Source organism: Alosa pseudoharengus, unplaced genomic scaffold (genome assembly GCF_046254945.1).
Source record: "Alosa pseudoharengus isolate Yale_2024_CS ecotype anadromous, Long Island Sound unplaced genomic scaffold, YU_APseudo_1.1 YU_APseudo_1.1_scf_11, whole genome shotgun sequence".
In the NCBI taxonomy this organism is placed as follows: Eukaryota; Metazoa; Chordata; class Actinopteri; order Clupeiformes; family Clupeidae; genus Alosa; species Alosa pseudoharengus.
The window spans coordinates 19,558,718-19,581,835 of NW_027468576.1; the positions used below are offsets into that span (position 1 = coordinate 19,558,718).

Below are 23,118 nucleotides of genomic sequence, written 5' to 3' on the forward strand. Positions count from 1 at the left end.
ATTAGGGTGACCAAAAAAACCCACATCCTCACAATCAGACCTGATCACTGCATGGGCCACTTGAGGACTTCATATCTCCCCATCGCACGCAGTGCTTTATATATGGAAGGTTATGACACTGATGGAATTTAGTCCCGATGATGAGAGATGAGATAAGGGCCAGAGTGTTGAAGCGTATCGTGCCACTGGCTCTCATTGTGAGCCCTTTCACCTGCATGCTCAACATCTTGTGGGGGTGTCTTTTGCAGGACCACAATGTGCTGGCCTAACATTGCAACACCACTGCGGGGCAGGACGAGGGTTACCTCTTGATTGCATCAACGCCCATCACATCTCTCAGCATTCCATGGCCTTGGTTCATATAGAGAAATGTTGTTGCTGGGAAACCCCTGTTGGTTTATGGAAACTGTGAGCCTTATCAGCAGTCTGAATGGGCAATCTCCATCAGCCTTTTAGAAACTGAAACATTAACTGCTGCACAGCACAACACAAGCGTGACACAGATGTCTCTTCACACAGATGATCACGGTTTAAAACCTAGCTGCAGTACCTTAGGCTATAGTCCAGTCACTAAAAACGTGCAAATGCACAGTACTTTTTTTATACTTAAGGTCAATGAGGTGCAATAAAACTTAGATTTAACTGAATCATATTAATATATGACAAATAACATGTTGTAATGCACTTAACAAGTAATTCTGAATTCTACAAGTAGCTGATCATAGAGTCATAAATATCTTGGCTTGGCTAGGTAACATAGGTATTTGTTGCTCACGTTTGTCAAAAGAAAATGCACTCCAATAGGCCTACAATAAAGCTCGGTAACATCTCAGAGCCGTAAGCATTAAAGGCGACAGAGCCTTTGCGGTCGCTGCTCCACGCTTGTGGAATCAGTTGCCACCTGATATAAGAACTGTCCCCTCCATCACTGCTTTTAACTCAAGGCTCAAAACCCACCTGTACTCTCTGGCCTTCTCTGCCCTCTAACATACTATGCTTGCTTTTTGTGCCCTGCTGTTCCTTGTTAAATGTGTAGATGTATGTGTATATGTATTTTATTTGTATGTATTTTATTTTTATTTAATTTATTTATTTATTTATTTATTTATTTATCTTTTCTTTCTATTTTGAAAACAGCACTTTGGTCAGTACAAGCTATGTATAAATGTGCTATTCAAATACATTTTACTTACTTTTACTATATTACAGTAATATGATTCTATACGGCTATGGAACATCTTATCTGTGTGTGCCCCCTGTTGGTCAATAAGAGACTCTACGTCTCTTTAATATTTTTTGGGACTAAGCCTATTTTATACAGTCTAAACACGTGAAAAAAAAAATATTGCCATATTTGATAAATAGCGTACACAGCACATTGTAAACGTTACATTGTATTGTAACGGTGAATCTACTAGTAGCTTACGAAAAGAGGAAAAGGTTGATGTAACAATGTAACGTTGTAATGGCACTTCGCGAAATGTCTTTTGAGCCATCAAAGTTTCCGTAACCAGGTTTGCGCGCGGCAGATTCAACAGCGTTTTGTAAACTTGTAAACAGAAGGCGATGTGCTAATCTCCTGATATGTTGTATAGTTATTCTTTGCCTCTCTCATCGTGTATAACGAAGAATTGCAACGTTGTTTTGTGTTGCTGTGTTTATGGTTATTTTAAGAGGCATGGTCGACTACATAGGCAATGTTTGTAGAGTTAACGTTAGTTAACCCAACTAACGTTAGCTAATTTATGTTAAGACAAGCTTGGTAACCAGCTAGCTAACATCCCATTTGGACATAAAGCTGTGCGACAAAACATTTTAAGTTCTGTTTTTGTGTCTCGCTGGAGTACAGTGATAATCAGAGAATATGGTAAGTGGGCATTTTACGTTGTTATTTCATTTGCATGATGTTACTTGGCCTATAAACCTTTTTTTTACAATTTTACATTTACATTTCAAAGTTAGCATAGCTGGTAAAACTATAAAATCAGTCGTTACTTATCACATCAAATCAGCTTGATCAGGAGTTTTAGTGATGATCATTGTCTTGTAGAGAAGAAGCTTAGCACCAAGTCAGGTTGCCAAAAGAAGAAGTGGTGATTCCGACGACGACGAGGACTGGCATCCTGAACAGGTAACAGTAAGTGTGTTGGCGACAAGTTAAACACACTGCGAGTTTGCTTTCTGTAGCACAGCTACACGTCATTCTTCACTAGACAATGACAGTGAGCAGAATGATTTGTTCCATTGCAGACAAGGAAGAGAAGAAAGGGAGATCCGGACTGCCGAGAGAACTTAATCTCCCCATACAGAAAACCTCTCACACAGTTAACCAATCGACCAGTATGTGTGGACAGCGGTCAGCACGTAAGTTGTCCAAATGTGGTGTTCTGTATGATTTCTTAATGATCGGATTCGCTAGTCCTTTTTTGAAAGGGGCTTGGACACAGCCCAGACAATGTTCAACAAACCTCAACATGTTGACTGCAGTCGTTAAAATGACCAATAACCAACTTCCGTCTTCACACATCACAGACAATAATTTGACAAGAATTACTTTTTGACATGTCAAACTCAAACAAGTCCATCCAACAAACACAGACTGATGGTGCACTCTGACACTTGGTGTTTGTTGGCATTTGTTGGGGCAGTGTGCAGGCACCTTAACACAATACCTTACATTTTTTGTTGATTATTGCAGGAGGCCTTTATTCGCAGCATCCTTTCAAGGCCATTCAAAATTCCCATAGCCAACTACACAGGTACTTGCAATACACCCTCACTGTACAGTTCAGTTCAGCTCAATGTGAATTTTCACCTGATGTATTATCAGCATTGAGAGGTCATTCAGTGGCATCTTTGCAGGTGCACTGGGAATACGAGCTCTGGGCCTGAAGCGGGCTGGGGTCAGGAAGGCTCTTCATGACCCATTTGAGGTGGACGCACTGGTTCTTTATGAGCCACCGGTTCTGAGTGCCCATGACATGATCAAAGCTGACAAGTGAGTTATTGCTCTTCTCTTGTTTGTATCACACATCTATGTTGATCTCTTTGTGTTTTGTCTTTAAAAGTTTGAGAGAGAGATGAGCATCCTAAATGTAAGGACATTTAGTAGTTATGATGACAGTGACGTAAGTTGTTATTTCATATGTGTTCTCTGCAGAGACAAACTTCCTGTTCACGTTGTTGTGGATCCAGTGCTTGGCAAAGTACTTAGGCCTCATCAGCGAGAGGTAAACATTTGTCATGGCTGATTTTCACATTTAAGGCCATTTCAGGACATTGAAGGCTTTCAGGACATTTTCAGACACATTTTAAATATGAACATATACCGTTTTGCTTGATCTAACAGGGTGTAAAGTTCCTTTGGGACTGCGTGACAGGGAGACGTATCCCTGACTCATTTGGCTGCATCATGGCGGATGAGATGGGTCTGGGCAAGACTCTGCAGTGCATCACCCTCATGTGGACACTGCTGCGTCAGAGCCCAGACTGTAAACCAGAGATAGACAAGGTCATCGTGGTCTCTCCCTCTAGCTTGGTGCGCAACTGGTACAATGAAGTCGGCAAATGGCTGGGAGGACGTGTTCAGCCGCTGGCTATCGATGGCGGCTCAAAAGATGAGATTGATCGCAAACTAGGTAAGTCACCAGCAAAGATTTGCAGACTGTGCTGGTTGGTCCCTTAGTGGCCTCTAAATGTGTTTTGTGTGTAAATGTGAATTTTACTTTTACTTTGGTAGAGCGCTTCAATGCACAGCATGGCTTGAGGGTGCCTTCTCCGATCCTTATCATTTCGTATGAAACGTTCCGTCTGCACGCTGCAGTCCTGCACAAGGGAAAAGTAGGCCTGGTCATATGCGATGAGGTAAGCTAGTTTCCCCTGCTTACTACACTGGATAAACCGCTCCATACTTCAGTTTCCTCTGCTACATTAACATGCTCAGCATATGTAAATGAAAAAACCTGTATTTTGTGTTTTCTTGTTCAATTAAGAAATCAAATTAAATCCAAATTTGGCATCGTGGGTATAAATAATTACAGCCTTAACTGTAAATGCTCAGCATCACCTCAACGGTTGCTTGATTTATTGTTAGGGTCACCGACTGAAGAACTCAGACAACCAGACCTACCAGGCACTGAATGCCATGAATTCCCAGAGACGAGTGCTCATATCTGGCACTCCCATTCAGAACGACCTGCTAGAATATTTCAGCCTGGTGCACTTTGTCAATCGCGGAATCCTTGGTAAGTAATCATTGTGTGTTTGAGTCTGGAGCCAACTTTGGCAAATACTAGTGACCTTTGACCCTCCCGTTCTTTGCAGTCTTTTGGGTTGTTTCTCATGTATTCCCTGCTCCTCTGGCCCACTCAGGCACTGCGCAGGAATTTAAGAAGCGCTTTGAGCTTCCCATCCTGAAGGGTCGTGACGCAGACGCCAGCGATAAGGATAGGGCCACTGGAGAGGAGAAACTCAAAGAGCTTATTAGCATTGTGAACGGGTCAGTCTTCTCTCCTTTTGGCTGAACAAGGGTCTTTCCTGCTTTAATGAAGAATAGCATATTTTTTCCCCTCTGGAGCTATAGTGAGTCCTCGAGTCTGGGAAATATGGCTTGATTTGATTTTTTTTTGTGTGTTTTTCAGATGCCTGATTAGAAGGACTTCAGACATACTCTCCAAATATCTCCCAGTGAAGATAGAGCAGGTTGTCTGTTGCAGGTATGACTGGTGTACATTGCAAATCTAATTCATTTGGAAAAATATGCCTTTGAATGTATGGTACAAGTTGAATGTATGGTACAAGTTGATACAAGTTACATCTACAAATGAAGAGCAGAAGCAAAACATTTTGGTATATACCGGTAGTCATAAGTGGGGGCGTGACCCTGACACTTGGGTTGGAATTGGGATTGGGTTGTGTTTTTTAACACTTCCTGTGTCCTGTGTACCTGTAGACTCACCCCTCTGCAGAGTGAGCTGTACAAGCGCTTCCTGCGGCAGGCCAAGCCTGTGGAAAGCCTTCAGGGGGGCAAGATCAGTGTCTCCTCCCTCTCCTCCATCACCTCGCTCAAGAAACTCTGCAACCGTGAGTGCTCACACTTACACAACAGTGTCACACACACATACATACATACATACATACATACATACATACATACATACATACATACATACACACACACTCACTCACTCTCTTTGTCTATTTTTTTATAATATGTATGTGCTTCATTTTGAACTATTGATCAGCCCGACGGAACATACTTAAGTGTATTTTCCCTCTGTTGTTCTTAGATCCTTCTCTCATCTATGACAAGTGTGTGGAGGGAGAGGAGGGCTTTGAGGGGGCCCTGGATCTCTTCCCATCTGGCTACAGCACAAAGGCTGTGGAGCCGCAGCTCTCTGGTAAACCTTTTTGCAGCGTTAGCCTTTTTGACTAACATGAGTTTTTAATGTCATGGTAAAACATTCTGGCTCATGGCTGCTGTAGTCTGTTGTAGGTCCTAGTAGTGATCTGACTGATGTTAAGATTTTGTTGAAAATACCTGAGTGCAAGGAATGCCTGGTCACTTTGTGAAATACCTGTGGCTTTTACTTATTTTTAAACAGGCCTTTCATGCATTGTCCATAACAAATGCTTAAACACTGATGATGTAATCGATTTTCTTGCAGGGAAAATGCTGGTGCTGGATTACATACTTGCGATGACAAAAAGTACAACAAGCGATAAAGTGGTACTGGTCTCCAACTACACCCAAACTCTGGACCTTTTCGAGAAGTTATGTCGAACTCGAAGGTGGGAGAAATTCGCACCTGTCTCATGGCTACTCTTCAGACTTTTTCTTTAGACGTTTCTTGTTTGCTTTGTACATCAGCATTGAAAACATGTCTTTGTACTTTAGATACCTCTATGTTCGCCTGGACGGAACCATGTCTATCAAGAAACGGGCAAAGATAGTGGAGAGGTTCAACAGTCCTTCTGTAAGTATCTTGATCATCCTTTCTGTCATGCCTGAATGAAGTAAAAGTAAAAGCCTTTCCTCCTGAAGTCCTTCCTTCACTCACATCTCCCCCTCCCTCAGAATCCCGAGTTCATCTTCATGCTGAGCAGCAAGGCAGGAGGATGTGGCCTCAACCTGATTGGAGCCAACCGGCTGGTGATGTTCGACCCCGACTGGAATCCAGCCAATGACGAACAGGCCATGGCCCGCGTGTGGAGAGATGGGCAGAAGAAGACCTGCTTCATCTACAGACTGCTTTCCGTGAGTTAAAAACCTTTATGAATACTCTGACTGACTATCCTTTTTTTAATTTTTCCAGCATTCATAAAGGTCTTTGCCTGCATTTTGTGTGCGTGTGTGCGTGTGTGCGTGTGTGCGTGTGTGCGTGTGTGTGTGTGTGTGTGTGTGTGTGTGTGTGTGTGTGTGTGTGCGCGCGCGCACACAGACGGGTACTATTGAGGAGAAGATCCTGCAGAGGCAGGCCCATAAGAAGGCCCTTAGCAGCTGTGTGGTGGACGAGGAGCAGGACGTGGAGAGACACTTCTCCCTTGGAGAGCTGCGAGAGCTCTTCTCCCTCAACGAGGAGACCACCAGCGACACGCATGACCGGTAGGGACCTATTATTGTCGCGATTTAAAGTAATGATTTAAAATGCTTTTCATGTTGCTTAACTGGTCACCTAAGGTGTATGAGTCACAACAGTACCATAGACTGTTAATGTAATCTCACCCTCATAATCTGACTCAATAACTCAAAATGAAATATGAATTTAGTGGTTTACTTTGGTTAACAAAAGTTATAGTCTAAATTATTTCTGATTTGGCCATTTAGATATGTCAGTAGTTGTATTATCACTGGATGACCTTGAACATGTTATATAACAGAAAAGAACACATCTGCAATGGCATTTTGCCTTTAAATTACCCATTTCAGCAGTCCCCATTCCTTTTCTACCACATATTTAAGGGAACAAAACAATATTACAATCAGCACACACATGACCGTTAAATACTTTTATATGTATTTAAGTAAAGAGGGTCTAAAGACCTCTCTGTCAATTATCCTGTTGCATTATTAGGGAGTTATCCATTGATTCATGGCCGAGCTTTGCTGAGCAATGATATGATCATCTCCTCAGGTTCCGCTGCAAGCGCTGCGTAAACGGGCGCCAGGTGCGGCCTCCCCCGGAGGACGCAGACTGCACCAGTGACCTGTCCCTCTGGCAGCACTGCTCGGACAAGAGGGGCCTGAAGGACCCAATGCTCTCGGCCGCCTGGGACGCAGCCGTCTCCTTCGCCTTCCACCAGCGCTCTCACGAGGACCAAAGAGGAGTGGTGTGACCCCACTTACTGTGAGACAAAGAGGTTAAACCACAAACCCCAATTCTCTCTGAAAGGAATCTGTAAACTCCCATCGACTGCTGTTGGAGAGACACTATGTGCATTGTGGGTAATGCGGTTGTTCAGGGGAAGCAGGGCCATGCCTCAGCCAGAACAAAAGTGGGCCCACAAATAGATTACTTATACCAACCTCAGTATGTATAAATTCCAAACCACAAATGTTTCCGAGGCTGCTGGCACCCCAGAAATTGACTTGAGGTTTTGACATGTACTCAAGTTACTTGTTTTGCGCTTGTACATTCGTTTTTTTTTTTTTTATTATTATTATTTGTGCTGTTTTCCATTGAATTTTTTGTGTATTTATTGTGTGAATGCTCAGCATTCATGCGTCTTTTTCTGTAAATATTTCATTGTTAAATGCATATATTAAAAATGTTATTGTGATAACTAGAGTAGTTATGGATAAAGTGTGCTTACGATCATACAGTAGGTTTTATTATTTGTTGTTTTACCACCTGAATTTTAAACAAAGCATTACAGGACTAAATCATTAATTGTGGGTGCACAAGACTTCCAATTTAACCTTTTACATCTTAAACTGCATGAACTTTGTAATGGGTTCATTTCCAAACACACAACATCCAAATTCTTAGGACTCCAATAACTAAATGATGCACTGCTCTTCCATAAATGACAATCCAAGTAAAAATGATTTATTCATGTTTTCTTCAAACACGTACAAAAATTAGATGCTGAAAATGTGCACCGTTCCAACTTCCACGTCGGCTGTAGACTCGGTTTGGCCACAGCACAGTGGCCCTGGTTACATCATACTAATGTGATCTGCCATGGTGGACCTGGAGTCCCAGCTGTCTGTGAGTATGTGGCAGAAGGGAATGAGAGACCTCAGCGCTCGCTCCTTCACATCCTGATCCCGGTCCAATGGGTTTAACCGGAGGTCCAGAATCAGTCTCGAACTGGGGTGGTGGGACCGCTTATGTAAACTCAGTAAGGTGCTGAACTCAAGCAGGTCAGCAGGCAAGATGTAATTTGAGCTGTGTAAAGATATACTGTGTATAAAACCCTTTCAACATCAATAGGAAACCCAAAGAAAAGTCATTTGCCACTATATGCACTCGTTAAAAGTAAAAAAAAAAAAAAAAAAAGCTATCTCTTAGTGAAAATCAGATTCTTATTATAATACGATTGATAATATTTTTTAAATATACAATAATGTCTGTCTGTCTTACCTGAGATCCAGTTTCAGTATACTGCTTGGAGAGTTTCCTGAGAATAGTTCTGCTAAATCTTTCACACTTTTGGCTGTTGGACGAAAACATCTTTAGTTTATTGTATTACCGACATTAAGTAATTCTGGTCAGGATCAAGTAGGGGCTGACATCTTACCCAGTCGATTTTCAGGCAGTGCAAGAGACTGTAGAGAGCACAGCCCCTTGAGTGTCTTCACAAAGGGCACAAGAAAGTCTTCATTTGTAGTGCATTTGTCAAGTAGCTGACAGTCTTTCAAGCATATGTCTGTGGTTATGAACAAGCATTATGTCAAATGTTGTCATCAGCAGTATTCAGCAATATAGTAGTTTAATTTGTTACTACCAATCTTCCCAAACTTCTTTTAACCAAAAATTACCTTGCAGCAAAGAGTTCTCCAAGAGATGAAGAATTTCACAATGACAGCTGGCCAAATTGATGTCATCCAATGTAAGTGACTTCAAGGTTTTATTTGACTCTAAAAAATGAGAATGCACAAAATATACAGTTAACAAAATGATTCATACCCCTTATATTGATCTAATATTGATCTAATGTTGATTTTGTCTTTATCAATATGCTTGTTCTGACTGAAAATGACTGCCAAATGCCAAAAGGTTGTAAGACAATGGGGTAGAAAGCATTTTCACCTTTTTTTTTTAATTGTTATGAAAAATGCCATGTCCAAAATTATTCATACCCTCATACCCTTTTTTAAATAATCTTTGAAACATCTTTAAATCATAATGGAAACATCTTTAAATCATCTTTCACAGCTTTCAAACTGGTTCTTATAATACCTACCAAGCCTCTCCATGTCTCCACAATGATTGTACACCGCACCTTTTTAGCAGCAATCCGGGATTTAAGGCAGGAATGATTCTTTTCTATCACTCTGGCCTTGCGCTCACTTTTTTGACGGATTGAGGTCTGGAGTCTGGCTGGGCCACTCTAAGTGAGCACAAGGCCAGAGTGATGGCAAACAATCGATTCTGCCTCAAAACACTGACTGCTGTTAATAAGATGCGGTCTAGAATCATTATGGAGACATGGAGAGGCTAGGTAGGTACTACTGTATATGAACCATTTTGAGAGCTGTTAATGCAAATAAAGATGTTTCCATTAACTTTAAAAAGGGTATGAATATTTTTGGACAAGCCACTTTTCATAAAAATGTTAAAAAGATGAAAACGCTTTTTTTTTATCCATTTTTCTCCCATATTGTCTTACGAACTTTTGGCATGTGGTCATTTTCAGTCAGAACAATCATATTGGTCAATATTAAATCAATATTTGCCAGTGGTATGAATCATTTTGTTCTCAACTGTAATTAAGGTTTAAAGTATTCAAGATGGCTGGCTACACCAATATTCCTGGCTTGACTTAACAATCCAGTATGTGTCAACTGTCACATTAAAAAGTGGGAAAGTAAAGATCATTACTTAGTACTTGGCAAGAATAACACATAGATAAATAATCAGTCATTACACTGAGAAGGGAAGCGTTAGGGACTGTTCGTTATTTATGAACGGGGCCACTGGAGGGATTTTGAGTGCTTCAAAAGTTGCATGACCCTCCCCTGCCTGTCAGAAATTTTTCAACGACCCTCCAGCAGTATTTTCAAAAAAGACATGACCCTCCCCGGCTAATTGTCGATACCTTCCGCCCACGCTTTTAAGCGCTATGAAAACACATCGACTTAGGCTACCGTTCTAAATTCAACCTCTGCTTTCTGATCTTACACATCGCACTTCACCAAGATGGTGGCCATTTCAGTAGATTTACTCACTAACATTGTTGTGGAAACGCAATAAGCATGGAAACTAAATGCACACTTCCTGCAACTGCATTAGCCTACTTGAAATAAGTTACTCCTCTAGTATTCACATGAAATAAAACAATAAAACATTGAGACCATTCAACAAAGCACACTGGGTAATAACAAATTCAACACATGAACTTGTTGCTATGGACTCGTCTCTAGGCTTCCTCAGTCATTGTAAAGCCGCCTAAGCTGAACATTATCCAAAACTCAATTTCTCAGACAAGCGTCAATTTGGGAGCTTGCTACCTTCCTTCCTTCTCAAATGACTTGAAAAGGCCGTTTGCACAATTTCACAAATAATCACAGGGACTGAAAAATACCTAACATGCCAACTTTTTCCGGGTTTATCATTTTAACTTTTCCCCGCTGTCTTGCCGTTTTAATATTTTCCTGTAGACTATCCCATATTACTATAATACTCTCATAACATTAGTCCTGCATGCTGGCCTGTCTGTGTTGTCCTGTTGTTACCCCTTGCCCTTCCAGTGAAACAGATGTATTCAAATCATCGTTTTGCTTGCTTGAATGCGAACTCAGAGTAACGTTAACCTAGGCCTATTTAAGTTAATGACGTGGTTGTCGTGAGAGCACGATTGGCGCTTGCAGTGTTCGGCCGTAGGCTATGTCTACGTGCGCACCTGCCAGGCAGGGATGGATTACTGCACGGGCCTACCGGGCCCAGGCCCAGGGCCCCAAGGGGTCAGGGGGCCCTGAAGCCCAAGCCTTTGCATGGAATCATTGCCTCAATATCAACAAATCAGGATGTAGGCTATGAATCTGATTGAATTTAGTATTGGCCATCCCCAAAATGCACCAGAATACAGGAAATCACATCAAACAAATAAAAAAAAAAACCCAAACCCCCCCTCCCACATATACGACAATTACTGGGGGGCCCTTAATACATCTGGGCCCAGGGGCCCGAAAGTTCATAATCCGCCCATGCTGCCAGGCTACTCAGCTAGCCTACGAGTAGACAAAGAATTCCCCCTGTATATTCACTCCAAGTTGGCCTACCATAACTTACCAACTCTACACTGTAGACCAGTGTTTCCCAAAGTCTGGGTCGCGACCCACGGGTGGGTCGCAGGAGATTTTATTTGGGTCGCCAGCACAATTTATGTTGTGTTATAGGCCTAACTGATACCATTTGTCATTTGATACCAGGAAAGCTAAAAGTTTTCTAGGATGTAGATTGTTAAGTACCACAGTCACGGTTTTGTCATAAAAGCTCATGAAACTGGGGGACGAACGCATCGCAGAGGGGATGCCAGCATGGATATCTACCTCTCAAAATGAAACCGTTCTGTGGGGCACCTGCCATGTACCTCACAGTTGCAAACTGTAAGGGACATGAATCCGCCTATTTGCACGAACATTAATAGATACCAGCTCCTCCACTTTACCAATTAAAATCTAGTGACCATGCTGTCAACTAAAGCAGACATCCATAGACCGGACATAAGGCCATTCAATTTGCATACAGTTTCGATTGCAGATGCAATCTTTAAAGTTAATAGCAAACTCCTCACATTCTTATTTCTGATTTAAAATGCACAACAGTGCATTATATTAGTCTACAATTTAAATGGGCATTTTAAACACTATTCCTCTCGTTTTCTACCTTGCAAACTCCAAAGTAAAGGCGCATTCTTCCGGCTATTGCGCAAACACCTCTTGTTCTGATATAACGACTATACAATATAATATAATACAACAATACAATATAACGACTTGAGTTATTTGCTGTTTACATTGGAATTGACGTCCACAGTGTTATGGACCCATTTGTCTGCAACGCAACGTAGCCTACAAATTTTTTTTTTAGAAATACAGGAACAGCTTACTATGCTGACGAATGACGACTGCACAACATGCGAAAATTTCCCCTACTCTCGGATGCGCATTAAAACGTATCTTTTCAGTAGTCATTTTCAACTTTTCACGCTGATGGTGCTCAAAATGTAACACAACCGTGTTCAAAGCAGGGATCCTATTTGCAATGTATGGTTGGGGGAGGCATAGAAAAGTTGGAGAACCTGTGGCCTAAAACAATATTGGTGGTTGCAGGGTAGATTTGAAGTGAAATGGGTCGCGATGGTCTGTCATTTTTAAAAAGTGGGTCGCCAGAAAAAAAGTTTGGGAAACACTGCTGTAGACCATAAACTGGCTATTTATATGACCAATGTATTTGTTCAACTTTATGAAGCAGAATTACGCACTGCTACTTGGAACGTAACACATTTTTGTTGGCAGGAGAGAGAATGACAGCGATTAACAAATTGCACTTGTTGCTGGTTACCAATAAATAGGGCCTACTATATATTTTTTTGCAAACAACAAAAACAGAAAGGATGGAGACAGCAAAGCTAGAGATGGGCAGGAACAATGTCAATTGGTATAAATGCTTGTCAAAACGTTAGGAGCTGGATGTGTGGATGAATGAAGCACAAGTATGCTTTATGTTAAGCATGCACACTGTTTAAAGTTAGGCTACACGGTAAACTACAAGTAAACCAAAGTTAAATTTAGCTTTTTTAGGGCTGGATAAAGTTGACCAAATGGATATAGGCTGTTAGGCGTGAATAAAGTAGGCTACTTTGTTGCTCCAACCCTTCCAACGTTAATGGGGACGAATGTTGACATTTTCCGTATTTTGCGTGAGAAACCCGGGAAATCTCCCTTATTTTCATTGTTCAATGTTGACAGAGCTATGGAACGAAAGAGAATGTTATATGGCGACAGAAATCAACAATCAAACAAGCCACTTTGATTTTTTGCTGTTTTCATTAATACAAAAGATGGGTGACCCCCCCCCCCCCCGTCCTAGACAAAAAAAAGTTAGGTGACCCTCCCCTTAATAAATAATAAAAAGACATGACCCTCCCCTATTTTCCTCCGGTGGACCCGTTTATAAATAACGAACAGTCCCTTACTGAGATTTTTGATATGAGCTCAATGGCCAATCAAATTACACCCTTTCCTTCCATGCTCTTGAAGCAATGTGCATAGCAAAGACTACAGGCACCAGATATTTGTGAGCACACACAGAACATATAGCTAGATGACTGTGAGGAGCAGTTCACTGAAATTGATTTTAAAAGCGTACTGAATAAAGTTCATGGTTCAGACAAGCTTACCTGCCAGTGTGCTGAGTATAGGTGAAGCCGGGTGGATCCCCGACACATGGAGACTGCGGAGATTTGGTGTTTGTCTCAGTGTAGTCAGAAGGCCCTCCATATCTACTTGAACTTTTCCATGGGAAGATTTCACTGACAGCTTCTCCAATAAAAACACTGTCAAAGGGACAGAGAGATACACTCTTCAGATCAAAGTAAGGTTTTTTAAGGACGGTTACATTTTCTACAAAGACCAATATCTTGAACATCCAGCAGTTATGAAAGTTGTTTATTTAAAGTGAAACAAAACTGTGCTCAAAGAAAGTTTGTAATCGTTTGAGATCATGTAATCTATAGTGAGCACTTAAAACATACACAACCAGAATCTTGAAGGCCTTTAATAACCTAACTATATGCCTTACTATACCTTTAGGTTCTAGTGGCTTCAGGGCCCTCATAGGTATAAGTTTGTTGCATGAGCCTGGTGCTGGAGGGAAGACGTCCAGAGAGAGAGACCTAAGTGAGGGGCAGGCCTCCAAAACTGCATCAACAGGCGTGTGGTCGTTAACAGCCATGGAAAGATCTTGGAGGATGCAGCCTGGCTTGCTACACAACATCTGGAGAGAATTCACCAACACCTGCAGATCAGAGTCCTTGAACAGTCCTGCAAAAAAGCACCAGACTTATCAACAAGACTTGATCTAGTCCATCACCACCAGGCTATCAACAGCAAGACTTGTCAACATTGTCAATTGCATAATTTACAAGAATATTTTTGGGGCTTTTTGTCTATTTCGATTGGACAGTGAAGAGTGACAGGAAGCACTTGGACCCAAATGTGGTACAAATGCTACCATTTGTGCCACAGCTTCACTATCGATTGATATTTCTACAAATATCTTATCAGAATCAAACTTTGTTTCTATATGTTTGTGAACACTTTCATGACATACTCTCATTGTGAAGATGAAGGGTGTGCAGACAGCGCCAGAAGGGTAGGGATGGTGACACCACATTAATGATTTCAAAGGGGGTCACTTGCATGTCAAGCGAGTTTATCTGTCCTTTTGGGCATATGGGGCCACACTTAGGCAGAAACGTGTCACAGGGGAATTCCGTGGGCATGTCCCAGAGCCAAGTAATCCTCCGACGTTTACATGCCACCTCCTCCATGGCAGTGCCACTGCGCTGGAGGCCAGTGGAGCTGGCGTCTGAACCACAGGGCTGTGTGACCTGGATGCTGGAGGAGGTGCCTGCAACAGGCAGCTCAACGGACTCCTGGCTTAAATGGAGTGGTCCCACTCCATCAGGTCTTCTACACCTGGTGGTAATCCAGTTCTGAAGATCAAGACCATAGCAGCGTCCCATCTCGACGTCCTTCACAGAGCCGTGGTCGAGGAGGCGATGGAGGATGTACAGCAAGTCTTTCTCCACTCCAGTCCATGGACTCCAACGATCTAGCAGCTTGAGACACCCTGCTCCTCTCTCTAGCTCAGATAAGATGGGCTTAAGCTCCGCAGAAGCTAGCCGGCATACCTTCCTGGACACGACTGACAGAGTCTGGACATAGGAGACAGTCATGGAGAGGACAGTCTGCTCACTGAGGTTTGACAGATACTTTTTGTCCCCTCTGTTGTGTGTGTACAGGGCTACATGGAAGAGCCTCTCCAGGGATTTCTGCTTCCAGTCACAATAAGGCTGAGAAACCTAAAGTGAGAAAAACAAAATAGAATTAGTAAATGAATTCACTAATTTAACCAGTGTTGTTAGGGCGACTGTATCAAATGGTAATTTTAGTAGCTGCTAGCATACCATTGGTCTGCAACGCCAAGTCTTGACCAGATCTTTGAATATGAATTCCCACACAAATGACGTGGAAATTCCTTGGAGAGAAGAAAATATAAGATCACAGGCACATTAGTGTCAAATACAGTAACGTTAACATCACCGTTGTTCTAAATAAACAAATGATGCTAAAAATCAATCACCTTTGCTTTGAACTGCTGACTCAATTCTGTCGAGGTAAACGATGTTAAGATGAGGAAGAATGTCTTTAAGAAGGCTGGCCGGTAAATCTAGATAGAATTGAGTCCAAAATAAGGGTTATAAGGGTGTTAAATTCCTATGTCACTGTTGCAGTAGTAGTTAACTAAGTATATGTGACACACAATAGCTTTGCATATTGGTACCTACCCGAAATCCTTTCCTCAAGAACAGACATATGCTGACAAACAAGTTTGATACATGTTTGAACCAGGCTTTCAACAGCTGCAGATTTTCCACTTGTTTCCACTTTAGCCATTGTGAAGCCAATTTCCAGAGAGTTTACTAGTCCAACCTAACCTATTCATTCGGCGATTCTCGCTAGCTAACAATCTGAGTTAGCTAGCCAGTTTAGAAAGACCTAGCTAAACCATTTTCCTCTGCCCTAATAAACTGATGTAGGTGGCAAGAAGTAAATGTTCTTTCGACGTTGTCCACTCCATGGTAAGACATGAGACTCCTAGTAAATGTTTTTAAACCCTTTAGCATTGCAATCAGTCAGACTTGACTTGGGGTATTCTTCCCAAACCATAGCAATCAACCACTGCTCGTATACATCGGCGCACATGCAACTCTACGTCATCCAGAGACGACGGAAATTGCTGCAAGTGCTCATGGCAGTAGGAGTAGTTTTGCGGTAAATTACTTTTATAAGCCTTACAGTGGGACTATTTAAAATTGACCTATTACTGTCAAACCCGTAACCATTGGTCTGCTAGTGTTGTCTGTAATATGAGCAAATACATTCTCCCCGTGTCAGTGTTTGGCACGGCGTTTGGCTGTGCGGTTCTCCTTCAGTAAGTAAACAATGTCAACATGATTCTGACAGTCACCTTAGGATGATGATGCTGCACATGAAATGGTTGAGCATGTCAGTTTTAACTTAAAGTCGTCTGATTTTACATGGTGGTTTTGGTTGAGAAAAATGACTTCACAGACTTTGGTTGTGAAAGGTGACCTTTAAATTATTTTAAAGGAATTATGTTACTGGGGGTCCATGTCCATCTAAAGCCAAGATCCCTGGGAAGACCATTGTCATCACAGGTGCTAACACAGGCATTGGCAAGGAGACTGCCTGGGAGTTGGCCAGGAGAGGTGGGTTGGTTGACATAGCAAAGACATTGTGGTAATGCCTCCTTCAACTTTATTTATCCCAAGGGGCAATTTGCATACAGTGGCCACTAGGGTTGCAGGGTTGCGTCCTACCCACTGTGTTAATAAGCAAGCAAGGCTCCTAGGTCTCTTTTAGGGATAACACTAGTGACTGACCATTAGAACTGATTATGGTAGGCCTACCCTGCATGCACGACTGGGGAAATAATATGGGTTCTGTCCATATGGCTTATGCACTGATGGATTTGGTTCCAGAGTTTATCTAGGAACTCTGCTTGCTTAAGTAGCCTCTAGTATTACTACAATTGAATTGACCTGTAGTCAGAATTAGAACCCTATAAAACTAAACACTAGCCTACATATAAGGAAACAGCTGGACTGAAAGTCTCTCCACGCCTTCTGACTCAGAACACAGGAACATGAGTTTGCAGAATTTGCAGACTTACATTGCAGCTTTGTCTTGTGTGGCCCCTTGTACCCTTGGCTTTGTCAGTTTCTCCCAGCGTTAATGCATGGTTGCTTGTGACACAGTGAGTAGGATGCATGGCTGCACCTGTCAAAGGGTATACAAGCTTATAAACCCAAAGGGGGTTAGGGGGAGGGCCTAAAGGGAATTTATTCTCCAACTACCTTTCAACCGGTTCAACCTGCAGAGGGCATCACAACATCAAAACTTCATGAAATCAATAGTACAAGTAGGTTTGAAAAGCAGTTTAGTATTTAACATTACAATTCATATTGATATTGTCATGTCAACTTTGTAAACAGGTGGCAGGATTATTATGGGATGTCGTGACATGGAGAAGTGTGAAGCAGCAGCTCGTGAGATCAGAGGAAAGACACTGAACAAACATGTGTATGCCAGACACATTGACCTCGCCTCCATCAAATCTATAAAGGCTTTTGTCCAAAATATCAAGGAGGGTGAGACGTATGTTGATAACTAAACACACCATGAGTGATTCATTGTGATGTTGATACATGTACAGTCATGGCCAAACATTTTTGGCAGAGACACAAATGTTGTGTGTGCAAACTTGGCAGCTTCAGTTTTTGTGGTGGCGATTCACATTGTAAATCGCTACATTATTGTGCAGAGTGATCAGATGCATATTACCAGTAATGCATTGCAAATAGGTCATAACTGTTCATCAGTATAGATGTGAAATGAGAAAAAAAAATAGTACTGAAGCAGCGACGTTTGTGAAACTTGCCTACAACTGTATTGTTGCTATTTTTAATGTCTCTGTGTCTTATGTTTTTTAAGAGGAGGAACATGTGGATGTGTTAATAAATAATGCAGGAGTCATGCGCTGTCCGCCATGGAAGACAGAAGATGGATTTGACATGCAGTTTGGGGTCAACTATCTCGGTAAGATAGTTGGTGAAATTGGAAATTGGCAAGCATGCATTTTTCCTCACACTGAAGCATAAAGATGTACATACATAAATATATGCATATGCTACACGTCTTTCATAGGTCACTTCCTGTTGACCAATCTCCTACTGGATAAGCTGAAAGCATCCACCCCTAGCAGGATCATTAACCTGTCATCTGTGGCTCATGTCACTGGGGAGGTGGACTTCGATGACCTGAACTGGGACCGCCGAAAGTTTGACACGAGGAAAGCATACAGCCAGAGCAAACTTGCTATTGTACTCTTCACACGAGAGCTTGCTAAGAGATTAGAGGGTATGTGTCAGGGCTGTGCAATTAATGAAATAAATCTATGAATTGTCAATTATGACTTCCAACGATTATGAAAACAGCATTATCAAAATATTACAATTATATTATATTATTATTTTGCTGCATTTTGTTTTGCAACAATGCTTTTGTTTGGTCTTGAAATCCAGTGCACCCCTTTGCTTTGCAGTGTAGCTAGCTATTGTATTAACTTTTTTTGTATGCATTTTTTATTTGCTTTGTCAATATACAGTTATATTTGAGAGGGAACAGCAAAACAACAGTTATCTTCTTTTCCATTCTTTTGTGTAGGTACTGGTGTTACTGTCAATGCCTTACATCCAGGAGTAGTTGGCACAGACTTGGGGAGACACACCGGCATGCACCAGTCACAGCTTTCCAGCACAGTGCTTTGTGAGTAAGAATAGCTATGTGTGTAAAGAAGAGACTTAGCATGTTTATACATAACACAAATACTGTATGAGTGTGATGTGTAGTCCTTTCATCATATTGCTTTTCTGTTTTGTGTGTGCAGCACCGTTTTTCTACTTGTTTGTGAAGTCTCCCACACTTGGGGCTCAGTCTAGTGTCTATCTTGCCGTTGCTAAGGAGTTGGAGGGTATTTCTGGCTGTTACTATGATGTGATGACTGAGAAGGATCCGGCCCCACAGGCACTTGATGAGAGAACGTCTGAGCGACTGTGGAATGCCAGTGTCGCACTGCTGGGACTCAACGGACAAACAGTCTCACATGCACATCCTACGTCTCAGAGTGCCATAGCAACAGTGTCTCCTGAACTCACTGGGAATCCAGCCTTTACCACCACAACATCTGAGCCAGTCAAATCGACATGTTAACTTGTTTGGACAAGCCCTAATCCAGTTTGAACTCAGGAGCATTCTCACATTGTGGAAATGTACTACACATATCACACCAAAATAAATATGGTCTTCATATTCACTATATGTTAACTCTAAGTCAAACCCTCCATAAGGGCTTACTATAGGTGCAGTCTGTAACTCTAATCAAATACACTTTTTGTCAAATTCAGGGAATTCATCCTCTTTAAGATGAATGTGTGAATCAATGTAATATCCTGAAGGCTAAAATCAACATTTTTGCTAGGCTGTAGAGAGATTGTGATTTTTTAACCATCTTACCAAACTCCACTGCAAATTGTTTCTCCTGGAATGTCTTAATTATGACTGCTGCTGCTGAAATTTGACATGCCGTATCACTGGCAGTCTTTGCATGCACACACCATTTATTACAATTACACCAATAGGGGGCACTGCAACTTTCATATTTCAATACCTGCTTGGTGTCCTATGATCACTGTTTGTGGTGTAGGTGCTCTAAACACACACAAACACTCACACTCATGCACATACATGCATGCAGACACCCACAGTCACACAAATATTAAAATGCACACACAGGCACACAAATGTTTGTAGACATTCACACACACAGGGAATTGTCTTACTGAATCACTGCATGTGAAAACTCACACATACACCTAGGCACAGACCCAGGTAAACACAAACACACACTGGCAAAAATCTAGACATACCACTGCATAATGGCAGTAGTATACTTCTGCATTGCAGATTGACTTTCATTTGTCTTTGTCTGTTTTTATAGACCTGTCTTAATGAGGTACTACATGCCTCGTTGTTGTGACCTTTTCTAGACAATGTGAGGATGTGATGTGGTGGTTTTAGAACATGTATATTTTTGTACAAAACTTGGACATGGACATGGTATGCAGTTGCCTAAATCTATTTTTTTGTAATTTTCTGACCTCAACAAAACAGATCAGACCCATGTTTTGTGTAATATGATACACATTTTCAAACCACTCAGTAGCTTATTTACCTGGGACAACATCTAATACGTTTTTTGTAGATTTCCAAACAATGGGCTGGATAGCAGTTAATTGGGCCAACAGAGGCAGTAGTCACCTGAATTTCACAACTTGGGGTGAACGGCATTACAAATAACAGAGAAAAGGACAATATCTAGATATGGAGGCTTAAGTCATCTTTATTGATCAGTTTGCAAGGGAAAGGGCTTTTCATTCATTCTCACTGCCTCACCACACTGGGAGCAGTGTAGTATTGCCATGCACAATACCACCACCTGAGGCAGGTGGAGTTAACTGCCTAGCTTAAGCAATAATAATAATAATGTAGTGGTCATTGCACAAATTAACTTTGAGCTTTATTCTGCCAAAGTCTTTAGGTCAGCTCTGTGTTTAGATTATGCAACATAACTCAAGGTATTGAAATAACAAACTATAAGTTATTGGAAAATGCTAAGACTTTACAGAGTTTGACCTGAGGTAAACATAGCAAGAGTGGGGAACTTAATTTCAGATCTTAATACAATCCTTCCTGATAAGTTTCAAAATGAAAAACCTTCCCCTACACAACCTGAAAACAATTACCACAGAGATGACAGGGTTTATAAATACACTTGTTTAAAAAGAAGTCATCAGAGTATGCTGAAATGGCATGTTGACACAAGAGCTGGCATTTTGAGACTCCAATAACTGTAATGAAATGCTTTCAGTGGAGCTTTATAAAATTAACTGTCTTTATTTGTGGTTATCCAACACTGATAGTTTCAATCATTCTCGGAAGTCTGCATCACATTAGATAACATTTTATTCACAATATTCACATGAAAACAGAGCATCCCTTGCAACAAATAATTTATACAGGGAGCCTTCCGTACAATAATAAATGTGAGCAAAGCATTTGTTTCTTAGATAAATGGACATCAACTTGCAGTAGTGGGATGTTGAGATTATTTCACGGAATGGAAAACCTTGTGTGCCACCTGAAAAGAGAGAGCAAGAGAAAATCAAACATTATTCAGAATATGTATTAATCACTGATTCAGTTTGTAAACACCAAAAGCTATTTAATTGAACAAAACTCATCTTTTGGTGTTTCTTGATGTCAATACAAAATGCTATCACATTTCATAATGAAAGCCACTAGTCTTGAACTAATACCAATTTGACCTCATTATAGATTTGCCATTTTTGTTTCCCTTTCTTTAATGTGTAGCATTACTTTGCACTTCTTGTCCCACAGGGTTGAGCATCCCTGAGACTAATAATAAGTATGCCACAGCTTCAGTTGATTAGAGAAGCCAGCAGGCAGCATACAAAAAACAAGATTATAATCTCAAAACAAAAATGTTCATCAAACTACTCACACAGTGGTCACGAGCATGGAGGAAATCGAACAGTTCCTCTGTGCAGTCCTCCTCAGTCGACCGTGACCCCACTCTGTTTTCACATGCCTCCAGCCGTTCGCGTGCGTGGACGCAGTGTGCAGTCTGCTCACATTTCTCCCTGACGGTGTCTAGGGGGTCCTGGTCAGATAAAGATAATGTTTGAGTTCCACTCAGATGGCCCTAATAGGTGATTTTCTTACAAGGTCACTGGATGACAATTTATAAGTGTAACACTTACCACCATGTCTTCCTCTTCCTCCTCCTCCTCTTCCTCCTGAACATAAAAGGAGGAACATTAGCATATATTACAGATGTTTACATCCAGCAGCACATGTCATTTACAGCGCTAATCCTCCATGATAATAGAATCCTTGACCTTCGTGTTGGCACTTAGTTATACTTGGATGACAGACACACGTACATCAGTGTATCAAGCAAAGATTCGTAGCGCTCTAGAATCTTTGGGATCAAGAGTGTTGGCAAAAACATCGCTAACCAGCTTCGACATTTAACTCGAAGAACGCACGTCTGTAATCAACGTTCACAGATGACTAGCAGCTACTAATAATAATGATGTAGAAATGCTCCCACAGTAGTGCTAACCTCTTCTTCAAGCAACATTTTTGTTTTACAACTTCTTGAAGAATGAAAGAGCACTCTTTAGGTTACCCCGCCAGGTTCTTCTTAACCTTCCTGCGATGGAAAACCATAAAGAGTAGGTCCCACATCGTATGCTAACATCAGAGGATTATTCTAGTCTCTAACGTTTTCACGAGGACAATGTAGCTACCTAGAAGCTAGCTAGCTAACCAGCGATAGCTTCTTGGAGAAGTTAGACACCCTGATACCTCATACTGTTACTTAACAGAATAGCTTTATTTACTAAAACTTAGTCGTGGTGATATCTTGCTCATTTTTATGTTACTAAGATGTTACAGAATAAAAATTGTTTATTGAATCCATGTCCATGACGTCTAGAAAATTCACTGACAACCTGCTATCTAGCTAACATTAGCTCCCGAGATAGCAATGCTAATCAGGTTACGTTAGCTGGAATCCTCCAGTTTCGTGGTTAACCGACCGTACAATGGCAATAATGTCAACTGGAAATATGCCGCCACATAAATAAGTCAATCACATACCTCATCTGGGTCTCCATTCAAAATCATCTTCTCTTCATAGACCATGATTGCAGTTGTTGCGTCCCTAGCTAACCCGACGAGACCAGAGTAGCCGCTGTTACGATATGTCGAAGGACAGTGTGACACTTCAAGAGACGAAAATTCTTCTTCTCTCTAGGTCCTAGTCTAGAAATTAATTGTAAGCTGCCATCTAGAGGCGTGGAATTCAAACAGGACTGGAGACATGTTTTAGGGGGTTGCCAGACATGACTTAAATAAGCCGTTTGGACCCAGAAAAAACGATGCAAATAAACAAACTAGCTCTACATTCAATGTGTAACACCAATGCAGCCTCT

At 41.4% G+C, this 23,118-nt stretch overlaps 4 protein-coding genes across 5 annotated transcripts; 2 read left to right on the forward strand and 2 right to left on the reverse strand.

The window, feature by feature from the left end:
* Nucleotides 1-1,567: 1,567 nt before the first annotated feature.
* On the forward strand, nucleotides 1,568-7,643 carry rad54l (RAD54 like). Its single transcript, XM_076277119.1, has 18 exons — nucleotides 1,568-1,867; nucleotides 2,051-2,131; nucleotides 2,251-2,364; nucleotides 2,699-2,759; nucleotides 2,863-2,998; nucleotides 3,161-3,230; nucleotides 3,350-3,638; nucleotides 3,740-3,864; nucleotides 4,094-4,244; nucleotides 4,372-4,498; nucleotides 4,641-4,715; nucleotides 4,952-5,082; nucleotides 5,289-5,399; nucleotides 5,667-5,790; nucleotides 5,897-5,975; nucleotides 6,077-6,256; nucleotides 6,441-6,604; nucleotides 7,134-7,643. Exons 1-18 carry the CDS (start codon nucleotides 1,865-1,867, stop codon nucleotides 7,333-7,335), a joined length of 2,223 nt encoding a protein of 740 aa, XP_076133234.1. The 5' UTR covers nucleotides 1,568-1,864; the 3' UTR covers nucleotides 7,336-7,643.
* Nucleotides 7,644-8,026: 383 nt separating this feature from the next.
* lrrc41 (leucine rich repeat containing 41) lies at nucleotides 8,027-16,154 on the reverse strand. The gene is made up of 10 exons (XM_076278277.1): nucleotides 15,742-16,154; nucleotides 15,537-15,623; nucleotides 15,361-15,431; nucleotides 14,502-15,255; nucleotides 13,976-14,212; nucleotides 13,570-13,725; nucleotides 8,984-9,082; nucleotides 8,743-8,871; nucleotides 8,586-8,658; nucleotides 8,027-8,390 (listed from the first exon to the last, which is right to left on the reverse strand). Exons 1-10 carry the CDS (start codon nucleotides 15,848-15,850, stop codon nucleotides 8,159-8,161), a joined length of 1,947 nt encoding a protein of 648 aa, XP_076134392.1. The 5' UTR covers nucleotides 15,851-16,154; the 3' UTR covers nucleotides 8,027-8,158.
* Nucleotides 16,155-16,167: 13 nt separating this feature from the next.
* LOC143116909 (retinol dehydrogenase 13-like) lies at nucleotides 16,168-19,357 on the forward strand. Of its 2 annotated transcripts, none has more exons than XM_076278278.1 (7): nucleotides 16,168-16,388; nucleotides 16,568-16,686; nucleotides 17,473-17,628; nucleotides 17,972-18,076; nucleotides 18,185-18,397; nucleotides 18,704-18,805; nucleotides 18,927-19,357. In XM_076278278.1, the coding sequence occupies exons 1-7, from the start codon at nucleotides 16,324-16,326 to the stop codon at nucleotides 19,247-19,249; spliced, it is 1,083 nt and encodes a 360-aa protein (XP_076134393.1). In that variant the 5' UTR covers nucleotides 16,168-16,323; the 3' UTR covers nucleotides 19,250-19,357. The 2 variants fall into 2 exon arrangements, with proteins under 2 accessions (XP_076134393.1, XP_076134394.1); XM_076278279.1 differs by having other exon boundaries at nucleotides 16,191-16,228.
* A 1,609-nt stretch (nucleotides 19,358-20,966) lies between these two features.
* uqcrh (ubiquinol-cytochrome c reductase hinge protein) lies at nucleotides 20,967-22,918 on the reverse strand. The gene is made up of 4 exons (XM_076278280.1): nucleotides 22,784-22,918; nucleotides 21,880-21,915; nucleotides 21,621-21,779; nucleotides 20,967-21,236 (listed from the first exon to the last, which is right to left on the reverse strand). The coding sequence occupies exons 1-4, from the start codon at nucleotides 22,826-22,828 to the stop codon at nucleotides 21,204-21,206; spliced, it is 273 nt and encodes a 90-aa protein (XP_076134395.1). The 5' UTR covers nucleotides 22,829-22,918; the 3' UTR covers nucleotides 20,967-21,203.
* Between the last annotated feature and the right edge of the window lie 200 nt (nucleotides 22,919-23,118).

What these genes read in the sequence shown, in the direction of transcription:
- LOC143116909 (XM_076278278.1), top strand. Translation starts at nt 16,324, where the DNA reads ATGAGCAAATACATTCTCCCCGTGTCAGTGTTTGGCACGGCGTTTGGC. An exon ending in GGCTGTGCGGTTCTCCTTCA is followed by an intron (nt 16,389 to 16,567) that starts GTAAGTAAACAA and finishes ATTATTTTAAAG; the next exon opens with GAATTATGTTACTGGGGGTC. An exon ending in CTGGGAGTTGGCCAGGAGAG is followed by an intron (nt 16,687 to 17,472) that starts GTGGGTTGGTTG and finishes CTTTGTAAACAG; the next exon opens with GTGGCAGGATTATTATGGGA.
- rad54l (XM_076277119.1), top strand. An exon ending in TCCCATAGCCAACTACACAG is followed by an intron (nt 2,760 to 2,862) that starts GTACTTGCAATA and finishes GCATCTTTGCAG; the next exon opens with GTGCACTGGGAATACGAGCT. An exon ending in GCCTGGTCATATGCGATGAG is followed by an intron (nt 3,865 to 4,093) that starts GTAAGCTAGTTT and finishes ATTTATTGTTAG; the next exon opens with GGTCACCGACTGAAGAACTC.
- lrrc41 (XM_076278277.1), bottom strand. Translation starts at nt 15,850, where the DNA reads ATGGCTAAAGTGGAAACAAGTGGAAAATCTGCAGCTGTTGAAAGCCTG. An exon ending in GAAGCCACTAGAACCTAAAG is followed by an intron (nt 13,726 to 13,975) that starts GTATAGTAAGGC and finishes TCCCTTTGACAG; the next exon opens with TGTTTTTATTGGAGAAGCTG. An exon ending in TATACTCAGCACACTGGCAG is followed by an intron (nt 9,083 to 13,569) that starts GTAAGCTTGTCT and finishes CTCATTTTTTAG; the next exon opens with AGTCAAATAAAACCTTGAAG.
- uqcrh (XM_076278280.1), bottom strand. Translation starts at nt 22,828, where the DNA reads ATGGTCTATGAAGAGAAGATGATTTTGAATGGAGACCCAGATGAG. An exon ending in TGAATGGAGACCCAGATGAG is followed by an intron (nt 21,916 to 22,783) that starts GTATGTGATTGA and finishes TTTTATGTTCAG; the next exon opens with GAGGAAGAGGAGGAGGAGGA. An exon ending in AGGAAGAGGAAGACATGGTG is followed by an intron (nt 21,780 to 21,879) that starts GTAAGTGTTACA and finishes TTATCTGACCAG; the next exon opens with GACCCCCTAGACACCGTCAG.